The sequence below is a fragment of the Stylophora pistillata genome, chromosome 13 (genome assembly GCF_964205215.1).
Source record: "Stylophora pistillata chromosome 13, jaStyPist1.2, whole genome shotgun sequence".
In the NCBI taxonomy this organism is placed as follows: domain Eukaryota; kingdom Metazoa; phylum Cnidaria; class Anthozoa; order Scleractinia; family Pocilloporidae; genus Stylophora; species Stylophora pistillata.
The window spans coordinates 14,448,915-14,459,879 of record NC_142531.1 but is presented as its reverse complement, the minus strand read 5'-3'; the positions used below and the strand labels follow the sequence as shown (position 1 = coordinate 14,459,879).

Below are 10,965 nucleotides of genomic sequence, written 5' to 3'. Positions count from 1 at the left end.
AATGAGTCTGTCAATGTTTATGTAGTTTAAAGTTCTCTCCAGAAATCATGCAACTTCTATCTCAATTAGAAAAAAGGTTAACCCCATTTTGAGATCCCATAAAGTAACCTAGACTATCGAAAACTTTCTTCAAATCTACTAAAAATTCGATTGAGGACGAGTCTTGCATAACAACCTGTGGCCAGCCTCTTCTAGGTGGCATAGCAATGTCTAGCTTTTTCCTCCTTTCCTCATATCTCGGCGACTTGTTTGAACAATTAGAAGTTAGAGCAAGGCATTGACGCAGATACTGAATTTTTCCAATGATCAGATTAGACCGCCGAGATGCTGCGTTCATTCAAACAGCACCGTGACCGCCGATCCATAGTTGGTTTTTGACGGGTATGAAGACAAATATTAATCTTTGTATTCTAAAAACGCGGTACATGTGGGAAGTAAACTGTTACACTCTCTGATGACGGAGGTAAAATTTACATGGTTTTTAGTGTATTCGTTTCTTATAACCGAAAAAAGAGAAATAATTTCAGATTCCTCGAGGAAGTAAAATTGTGCCTAACAGACACAACAATAAAAGAATTCAAACACCATAAACTGGTATACAAAGGAACAGATCATATTTACAATGGTAATTGAACTGAGTGGAGTGCAATTTGGGCTGAAATCACAAGACGATTTCAGACCAAAATTGCATGACACGAGGTTCAGTTACCACTTTATTACATCCCTTTTGAAATCGCCCAAATACAGGACTTGGTCAATTCAAATATTTTACTAATGCAGTACTGAGTCGGTTTTTAAATAAAAGCGGAACCGGAAACACTTTTACATCTTATTTTGTATGCAAAACAGAAAGACTTTGACGTCTGTGTCAAAAACTCAGTCAAGCGTAAAATGATGCGATTGAGAGCAAAAAATGGTGCGATTCGTGAATAAATCGCATCAGTTAGAGCCAATCAGATTACAGGGACCACCAGTGATTTCAAAATGAATGTAATAAATATGGAAAACATTGTTTTTATATCGCAAAGCTGCTATCATTAAAATCATATTGTGCAGATTTTATTTAGACGGTTAGAAGTCAGTATGTTTAGCATAGCTTGAACCATTATAGTCCAGTATGCCCTATATATGATGTCAAATGGGATATGTCGTATTTTATAAGGCTCATTAGCATGCCTATATCTTATTGGATTGACTTTATTAATAAAATCGACTGCGAATGATATCTGCCCCTCTTTAACAGTAGAGAACATCTGATAAAAACGCCTGGCGCCCGTTCCTCGGATGTTCCGTTAGTTGATACTCCCGAAAACCTGTTTACGTTCCCCTGTTTGCTGATTTTTCAATTAAGATAGAGATGTTGGTAATGTTCACAATAAAATTTTAGGAAACTAAACAAAATGGGTCGTTGTTGAGCCGAGACCCAACATCCCTACATAGTTTTGGGCAAAAGTAAATGAGCGCCCCGGCTGCTTATATAAATCATGAGCATTAGTGTTTAATAGCTGCTGTTAGCTCGATTCTAACCGTTATCTGCAGTCCAATCTCGACTACAAAGAAAGAGGAGGGACCTAAGCTCATTTCCCGTTCAGAGGTTGGTAATGGAGCCCATGTCTCTCCAGCAACTCAGATCACCTGGTGAGGTCAACTCTTACTGTGAACGGATAGTATAAATCTACATGCCCGGAAGTACTTTTAATCCTGAAAGACAATTTACCCTTGCTCTAACAAGTCCGCTGTCTAGAGAGGGTAGGATTGGAACGGTAACACCGCAACTTGCGGGGTGTGGATATTCCCAACTCTGCCTCCGGTCGTGTTGACAACGCTCAATGAAATTAGGCAACGACTAATTCTCAAGACAATTTTAAAAGTTACAAAGATTCCAAAAATATTCTTCTTTTAAAATATTTATTAAGTTGCAGCTAACCCTTCGACCCCTATGAGTGACCGGCATCTTATTCCTCCTCATAATATCACCTCCAGTTCACGAATTGGGATCACGAGAGTAAAGAAAATGATCACCAGCTTGAGTGACCGGCATCTTATTCCTCCTCATGATATCACCTCCAATTCACGAATTGGGATCACGAGAGCAAAGAAAATGATCACCAGCTTAGTCTTGATTGTTAACCAAATCCTCCTTGTCAGTACCTTAGAAAATCATTAAAGGCTGATAGTTTCTAAAGAAACTGTATGGGGCTGCGTCTGTGGGGGTAACGGAATAATTTAGATATTTCAACAAAGTTGAAATGGTAAATTGGCCACCGTAACGATTATAAAAGCTGACGTTCCGGGCGTTAGCCCTTCGTCGGAGCGAATCAGTTGCGAACACCCTGGAGAAAATGCGTACTTATATCAGGTGAACAAGTCTCTCCACGCAGTTTTCCAACGAAAGACTAACGCTCAAAACACCAGCTCTTGAAGTTATTTCTCCTGGGAGTTATTACTACATTGCAGACTTTCAGTCAATAGTCCTATTCAACTGGGAGTTTCACTTTCCCGCCGACACAACACAATAGTAGTCTTTTTAGAATCTTGTAAAATAATAATACTGGGAGTTTTACTTTCCCGCCGACACAACACAATAGTAGTCTTTTTAGAATCTTGTAAAATGACAATAAATATACTTTGATCCAATTAGCAAGAGGTTTCCTCTTGCAGTCTCCCAAATTATCGGACACAGCTGACTGATAATACAGTACGCACAAAACACTTAACGCCACAAAAAAGCTCTCTTTACTGGTTCCTACAAAAGAGGTTACATTTGAAATGACTTAAAAATAACACCTACAGCATAATTAAAATAAACTCAAAACTCTTGCAAGAAACCAAATCACGTCAAAATCTCAATATCGGTTGACATAAATTATTCCATGAATACAGGCTGCACGCTCATGATCAGCAAGAAAACTTCAAGTTAAAATTTGCAGAAAGATTCAGCACCAAGCACCGAGTTCTCAAAGGGGTTTAAAAGATCCTGGCCCTACTGCGGCTCAGTGTCACCATCAGCAGGATTATGATTCTGGTTCTCGTCAGCTCCAGGCTCAGCTGATCCGGCTTTGTCATTTCTCGGTGTTCGGGAAGCAGAACGAGAACGTGATCTAGACTTCTGAGGGGATCGCGACCGAGAACGAGAGCGAGACTTTGAACGTGACTTTGATCTAGACCTTGAGTGCCTAGGTGACTTGGAGCGCGACTTAGAGCGAGATCTCTTACGCCTTGGTGAGCGAGACCGTGACCTGGAACGTGATCGCGAATGCTGGCGACGCGAGCGTGAATGAGAGCGAGACCTGGATCTAGACCTGCTTCTGGATCGTGATCTGGAACGAGATCGCGAGCGTGGGCTTTCCTGTGTATTAAAGAAAATAGGAAAACAAAAATAAGCAGTCGACATTGCAGTGAAAATACATACATCACCAAGAATGCTGTAGCATAGCTGTCTGAAGTGTCTGTTGAAGATGTTACGCACATACTTGTCAGTGTTATGCGCTCTAAATAGTTGTCAATGCTCGTAATTAGGTATGCTAATGTAGACTATAATAAAGAAGTGTACTGTAGTTTGAATTACAATATATTTTGCGCATTTTGAGTGAACATCAAAGTTTTGTTGAACACTACAAATGCAGCGTACAATGACGAGATAAGAGATTTCAGATATCGTTTCTTACGTCAATCAGCCGTATTTTTTTCCCATGCAGTTCGGTTCCGTCCAGTTTCCTCAACGCATTTTTCATGTCTCTCTTGGTCGCAAACTCTAGGGTGCTAAATAAAAGACAAACCAGTTACACTCAATCTTAATAGCCTTCTCTCAAAAACTGTTCTTAAAGACAACCTTCTCGACTGAATTACAGTTGTAATCCAATGTGCTCTTTTAACCCTGTTTCTCTTCCAACAACAGGTAATGGGTACATATTACACTCCTTATTATTACACTCCTTGCCAAACATCCGCCAGAATATAACTGCATTCAGAAAAAAAGAAAACAAAACTTACCCTTCCCCCTGCCTTTGTTTGTGGGCATCTCCATAGGTCACCTCACCAGCTTGACGTGCATAATCCTTCAGGTCCTGATGAAAAGCAATAATTCATAAGGTAAAATATAACCTCACTAAGTCCAAAAAGTTGTTAACAAACAAATTTTGCTCTGCAATTTCAATCTATAAAACTTCCAAGCAGCTTTCTTCTGCATCAAAAAATTTGTTGCTCCCCATGAAGAACAGACAAAACAGCTTTGCTGTAAATTCATTTCCAAAAGGAATGACTGTCTGTTCTTAATCATGTCAGCCATACAAGGAGGACATTCTGCATTACCCGTTTAGCTATAGAAAATGAGTGGTATTATCATATTCAGTATGAGAAATTGTGATACAACAGTTAATGATTTCAAAGGGGTCCAACATCTTTGATTTACATGTACAATGCACTGGGCACATCATTCATCATGGGCCAAGAAGCGTTTTTGCGTCATGCCTTTGTGAAAATCGTCTCGTCACAACTGTATACATTGACTTCTGATGGCATCAGTGCATCAAAGCCACTCATCCATCAGAGGGGAAGCTTTGAATCATCTAAGCATCTAAGCATCTGTGACTACCCTCACATCAACCCTCGTCACAAGTGCATCTTGCAACTGAAAATATTTGAAGGCAATGCAGTGAATACCAGTAATACCTGCAGTTTTTAGAGCAAATGGTACTTAACCTTTTGACTAAACCCTTTCCATTGCAATAAAAAATACCAACATGAAACTCCAAATTCAATATTAGAACTAACAATCCTGGCTACAGGTATCCAGCCTTTGTAAACCAACCTCAACACGATTTATGATAACGATATTTGAATATTGTAAACTCAGCCATAAAAACATTTGTTAATTTACCAAAATATAAGGAGGGCAACAACATGTATAGAACCATTCCTGACTAACTCATCTAAGTTGATAAGGTGAATTTCACTGTACATACACATGTACTGTATGTGCTGACAAATCTAAATGAGCCCAAACAAAATATCAAGTTTTCAACTTTTTAACTTGTGAACTGCCAAACCAGAATCAGTTCAGATTAAGGTTAAAACTGATCAGCACTTATACATTTCATTCCCCTGATCAACTCAAAATAGTAAAAAATAACCTTCTTTAAAAATTGACTTTTACTTCTCACTAACCTGCCAACTAATTCGAGTTGATAAGTTTTCAACAGTGATTCGCCATGGTGTCCTTACAGGTGGGCCATACCTAACAACATTGTAATACAAACAACCTTGGTTTGTACGGATGATGTAAAACCATTACAATAATTATGATAGATTACTGTACGTATGATGCACGACCCTTCGCAGTAGATAGCGCTATTATGCAATAGCGAAAATCAGACCTGAAAAAAATCAGGCCTGTACGGGATTTGAACCACTGACCTCTGCGATACTAGTGCAGTGCTCTACCAATTGAGCTGACAAGCCACTGGGAGCAGGCCGTTAAGTTGATTCGTAAAGATTAACCCCAAACTTAGCAACCTTGTCAAGCCAAGCCAAATACTTGTTTATAAGAAGTACAAAAAGGTTGAGAGTTAACAAAACTTGTGATGGATCTGAGAAAGTTTCATGGTTGCTCTGGCAGTGAATGCAAATGACGAAAAACTCTCACCAAAAGTCATAATCAAAGGTGTTCAACAGTTAAATGTCAACAAGCCACCAAGGATGCAAGTTTCACTGCACAAAAAAGGCTGGATGGACAAAGAAAGTGGGTTTTATCTCCACAAAGTTAATTCAGAGAAGGAACTTTTTGAGCAAACCACACAAACACAATTCTAGGAATTTGAAATGAGGTTCAAACGATTGTTTTGTTGTCATGGATATCATATTAATGAGCATGTGCTGTTAAGAATGTATGCAATTTTCTGTTTGTTTGCTTTTCTGTGGAAGTTGATTAGTATTCTAAAAGCAGTATTCCTTTTTAATCCATAGAAATAAAGGATTGGATCCTACATGATCTTCGCTACACCTTGAACCAAAAAGCTCTACTCCAGGGCGTAAAATTGCACCTAATACAGACGCCAATGCGACTAAATTTTTCACTTTGGTGACCAAATCCTGAAAATTAGTCAGCAAATTGGCAACTAGAATTTCTAATCACACCTTACCTAGAGATCTAGTGATTGTTGAAGATTTGTAAAGATAAATCTGCAGCAAAGTTCCTCGTTAAGCTCGTTTCTAAAACGTAGCACATGCACGATGTTGAACTAGATGCCATCTTGGATTTAGGTAACCTATAATGTTGTATATGATCCATTCTAGTGTCCTCTTTGTAGCTTGTGCAAATTTAGCAGGCTTATTTTTCATGTTTGTATGACTGTATCACTATGATATGATAATCTATCTAGTACAGTGACAGGATAAAAAGTTTTTTTTTGTGTGTGTCATAATGGCCACCAACTTTTTGGAATTGGCTACCACTTTAAAATATTTAGGAGCCAAGTGGCTACCGGAAAAAAAAGTAAATTTTATGCCCTGTACTCATGTGGGATTTGTTTTGTGGTCATTTGATGGCAGCCGTTTAAGAAATGGTTCCTTCAGAACCACCACAACCACTCTTTTCAGAGCTACCCCAGTTCTTTTCAGAATCACCAGATCTAGAAAAGTCAATGATCAACAATAAGTGTCCTTTTCTTGTCTTTTTAACTGTAAGTTCTGTTAAAATTGTTATCTTAAGATTTAGTTGGGAAAAATACTTGGCTACAAGATGCACCTCAATTTCAGCACTAACTTTCTACCCAAAGACAGAATTTTCTTGAAAAAAACCATGCATCTTATAACTGAGAAACTAAGGTATGCATAAATTTTGCATTTACTAGAACATTTATTTTTAGTCACTATCCTCAGCAAAATAGCAACATTAATAAGAAAAAAATAAAGTCTTTCATATAATATGAAAAAGATAATTTCTTGTGTTATTACTTGGATACACAGATGAGATGCTGACAGCTACAGTAGCATGTATAAAAAGCTAAACTGATCTAACTTGTTGCAAAATTTCTCAGAAAGAAAAACAATCCCCTGAGGAAAAATGTTCCCCACATCACCACCGTGATTCTTAACCCATTGACACTTACGTGTAACATGTGCCAACGAAAAGTCAAAATTTTGGAGAAACCAAGAAGGCAAACACAAAGCGCAGTAAATTTTTAAAAATCAGCTTTTCCAAAAAACAAGCTCCAGTGAAAGAGGACTAATTAGAGAACTTATTTCCGGCGAAAAAAGCGATAGGTGCATATTACGTTTTAACTCAAAAATCAAGATGAAAGATAAAAATCGCTAAATATTTTCGCATGTGTGAAAATAGGCATGTGGATCATATTTCAAAAGGGAATATGCAAATTTGTCCGTGAGTGAAGAGATCTCAAGTTTCATGGAATCTATCAATAGGAAGCAAGACTAAAATGGCCAAGAAATATTTCGGGACATCAGATTTATTCAAAAAAGTTTTTGATTTACTGTTATAAGCGAAAAACGTACGAATTTCTTACGTGTAAAAAGCCCACGCGGTAAAATTCATCATGCTTAGATCGTTGTTTACTTGCCTTCGTGGCCAGAAATTGCGCAGCGTTATGCTGAAAATTCTGAAAAAACTTCGATTTGAGGCAAAATCTTTTATTAAACTATACTTTTTGAACACATTGTTACTCAAACATAATATTTACTGGGCCATCGAATCGTCAAATTGTCGCCAGGCCCTGCTTGAAGTCCGAAAGTTCGGTTTTCACTTTACGTCCATAATTCGCATCACCTTAGAGAATCGTAGTGTCGTTGACTTGAGAGCTTATTCTGTCACTTTTAAGACCTGGATATCCATTCTTTTCCAAGTAGAGTATTCTATAGCATTGTTACTTTACATTCTGAATTCCACAAGGTCTAACTCAATCGCAAATGAACGAAAAATCCAACCTGAAAATTTTGAGGGTCGGCCGCGTGGATGCCATATTTTCAAATTTGATCATTTAGTGAAGACGCATAGAGTAATGCCCCTCTAGTACCCCCTAAAGTCAAAAAAATATATGTGCAAACAACGGATTCTGATTGGCTTATTGATCTCCCAAACTATAGAGGAAGTTTGGGGACAAAACTCCACTTAGTATGGGAGGTAGGGGGGAAAGCGTTCTCGCGCGAGGCGATCGCGAGGTTCGGGCGGTTATGGGTGGTTCAGGTGTCAATGGGTTAAACTTGTTTATTTTGTTGACTTTCCCAAATTACAATTTTGTTCCTTGGATAAGACTACTTTTAGGAAAGGAAAGGGTTGGTTAAAAAGTACTCAAATGTACTCACTTATCTCTAGCTCTTGACTTGCGACCACTACTGAAGCCTCGGGCAGTTCCACGAGAATGTTCCACCAGAATTCTGAATGTGAAAGGAAAATAGATCAGGTTGCAAGTCCCACATTCAAAATATAGACCAAACTGTCTCTCTACAGCTAAGAAATTGTAGCATTTTCAAGAAACCAGCCATACTCCTTTGCAGATATACAGTACAATAAACAATGTTCCATGTAACTCAATTGGCTCACCTTTCTCCCATCATTTCTCTGCCATTGCATTCATAAACTGCATCATCTGCATCTCTAGGGTCCTCAAATTCCTGAAAAATACCTGACCATTCAGTAAGTTTCCTCTTAACTCCTTGGAGATTAGCTATTTAGCAGCTCTGATAAATTCTACAGCTGTACATGCCAATGGCAGGAGTGTGTTTGACTGAAAAGAGAATGGCATCTGTAACACGACTTTTATTCACATTTAATTTACATAGAATAACCTGAAAGGATACCAAACCTGTCAGATAGCAGAAGTTGAAAATGTTATTTACTCTTCATGCTATGGGGCCAATATGCCACTGTAACTAAATCAACTGTCGAACTTCAGTCGCATATTCGACTGGATCACTCGAATATTCGACTGAACTCGCATTTAATACAACTCTGCCGAATTTCATTGATTTAAACGTCGCAATTTACATGCACTTAATTCGGCAATTAGATTCGGCGCATGTAAAATGCGACGTTTAAACCGGGCCTTACTTGTATAATTTGTACCAAACTTCACTCGAAACAATGGATTACCTTACTTAGCTAATAACGCAACAAAGAAATTACGTTTATGCAATTATCATCAACAAGTACTTAGCTTTGAAAATATCAAAATTTACTTTGATGATGTAAGCCAATCATCACAAAAGTCTCTCTCCAAAACCCAACGAACTGCAGTAATTCAATCAAAAATATGCGGCGATTGGTGTGTGAAAACGAACAATGCATTTTGTTCAAAACTGCATTCTCAGTGTGATAATTAAAGATGGAGACAAGAAATAGAATACGAATGCCTTACCACAAATCCATATCCGTTCTTCAAGTTAACTTCGCGCAGTTTTCCGTAGCTGCGAAAGAATTTATCAACGTCCTTTTCCCTCGTGCCATAGGGCAGTCTTCCCAGGTAAACTCGGCAGCTCATCTTTAAAATGCCTCAAATATTAACCAAATCAGTTTGGATAGCTTTAAAAAAAGTTTTCGAGCCTGTTCCTGGTAAGGTAAAAGCTATTCCAGTTCCAACAAGAGTAGCAACGAGAGCAAAATTTCACACTGCGCCGTCGAAAATAGTGTCTTCGAAGCCGTAAAGATGGCGGCTCAGCAAAGAATAGCTGTTAACGTAACTCGTCACCTGATTGTTGCCTGCGCAACCCTTTGCGTTTTATCCGCTGACCAAAACTTTTTTCTTAAGGAGCTTAGAAACCAAGCTGTATTTAGTAACCAAGCCTCCTGGTGGTTTTCATAATTATGCATAGTTATAGACAGTTTTTCACCATCCGGACCCCTTTAATTCAGTTTTTTTACGATAGGAGATGCCCTTATCAGGTCAGTGTTCGGAATTCCTGCACCATTGACAGTGTAACCCTGTGATTTTCACGGAAAATCGTCGAGATCGTGGATGCCACAAAATATAGAAATATTGTTGAGCATGTTAAAAATCAGGTGTACCTCCGGGTTTTTCTAATGACTGAAAACCATGCACAAACAATACACTTCCGACGGTTTTCAGAGTGGGTTCGTTTTCAAAAAATCTGCAACATTGGCAGCTTCTCCTGTGTCCTACAAACCACGTGAGGACACCTTATGTTGACAACACCACACAAACCGAGACCTTTAAGACATCTGAAAGAAGTCCTTCGATTCTTACCGAAACATTCTCGTCAAACAGGAATTCGCAAAAACAGACGATTCAATCTCCGATAGAGGTATACTCTGAAGAGTAAACATTTTTCACGAACATCATCGTCACCATTCAAAGATACAATATCAAATTGCTAATTATGCATTCTATGAAATATGTTTGTATCGGCGGTAAATATGGCAGCCAACCAGCCTGCATCGGAACAAGGGCACTTCCGTTTCTGCCAAACATGTCAGCTTTAGAATTTACGGTGGCTAACTCAGTTGATAAAAACAAGTCATCTTGCAACGGAAGACGGTTCGTCAGGATGGTTTTGTGTGAGATTTTCAGTTTCCATCAAATTTTCATCCCAGTTTTTCGGTTTTTACATAGTTAGTAGAGGGGACTGGTTAGGAAACGCGGCAAACTTCAGTCGGATAGGTTATTGTTCGATTTTATCGAGGTCACGTGACAATGACCCTGCACACATAAATCCACAATGGCACCGCGGGCTTGTTTCGACAGTCACGTAGCGTTTAAGTATTTGGATTTTCTCCGTGATCGAGCGACATCTTACCTTCAAAATATAGCTAAAAACATTAATCAAGTCAGTGGACATAATGCCAGGTGAAAATTGTTCAGTATTTGGCTGTGAAACGCGTAGGAGAAGTAAAGGAATCTGGAAGCTACCGGCGCCGCGAAACGCAGAATACAAGAAGTGGCGAGAAGACTGGCTGAAAATAAATAAGTTACTCTATGTTAGATACTTTAACCA

At 38.7% G+C, this 10,965-nt stretch overlaps 2 protein-coding genes and 1 long non-coding RNA gene across 6 annotated transcripts in view; 1 reads left to right on the top strand and 2 right to left on the bottom strand.

Annotated features, from left to right (window-relative positions):
• Nucleotides 1–2,713: 2,713 nt before the first annotated feature.
• LOC111321820 (serine/arginine-rich splicing factor 6) lies at nt 2,714–9,708 on the bottom strand. The gene is made up of 7 exons (XM_022924793.2): nt 9,372–9,708; nt 8,558–8,628; nt 8,320–8,391; nt 5,167–5,236; nt 3,994–4,067; nt 3,669–3,762; nt 2,714–3,349 (listed from the first exon to the last, which is right to left on the bottom strand). The coding sequence occupies exons 1-7, from the start codon at nt 9,492–9,494 to the stop codon at nt 2,984–2,986; spliced, it is 870 nt and encodes a 289-aa protein (XP_022780528.1). The 5' UTR covers nt 9,495–9,708; the 3' UTR covers nt 2,714–2,983.
• Nucleotides 9,709–9,807: 99 nt separating this feature from the next.
• The window catches only part of LOC111320381 (uncharacterized), a 5,845-nt gene continuing 4,687 nt past the window's right edge, over nt 9,808–10,965 (top strand). For 2 of the 4 annotated variants that reach the window (XM_088742800.1, XM_088742799.1), the window contains exon 1: nt 10,175–10,508. In XM_088742800.1, coding sequence (XP_088598926.1) covers nt 10,351–10,508 — 158 coding nt within the window. In that variant the 5' untranslated portion in view covers nt 10,175–10,350. Of the gene's footprint in view, nt 9,896–10,174; nt 10,509–10,965 lie in introns of those variants that run through there. The other 2 variants (XM_088742803.1, XM_088742802.1) reach the window with 2 other exon arrangements.
• The window catches only part of LOC148717765 (uncharacterized), a 1,653-nt gene continuing 1,613 nt past the window's right edge, over nt 10,926–10,965 (bottom strand). The window contains exon 2 of the long non-coding RNA XR_015994541.1: nt 10,926–10,965. This exon is cut by the window's right edge and continues 1,098 nt beyond it. This is a non-coding gene — a long non-coding RNA (uncharacterized LOC148717765).

Bases quoted from the DNA above. Each gene is read 5' to 3' on its own strand.
- LOC111321820 (XM_022924793.2), bottom strand. From the start codon at position 9,494: ATGAGCTGCCGAGTTTACCTGGGAAGACTGCCCTATGGCACGAGGGAA. The intron at 8,392-8,557 runs GTGAGCCAATTG...TTTCACATTCAG, and splicing joins AGAGAAATGATGGGAGAAAG to AATTCTGGTGGAACATTCTC. The intron at 3,350-3,668 runs GTAAGAAACGAT...TTTAATACACAG, and splicing joins AAAAAATACGGCTGATTGAC to GAAAGCCCACGCTCGCGATC.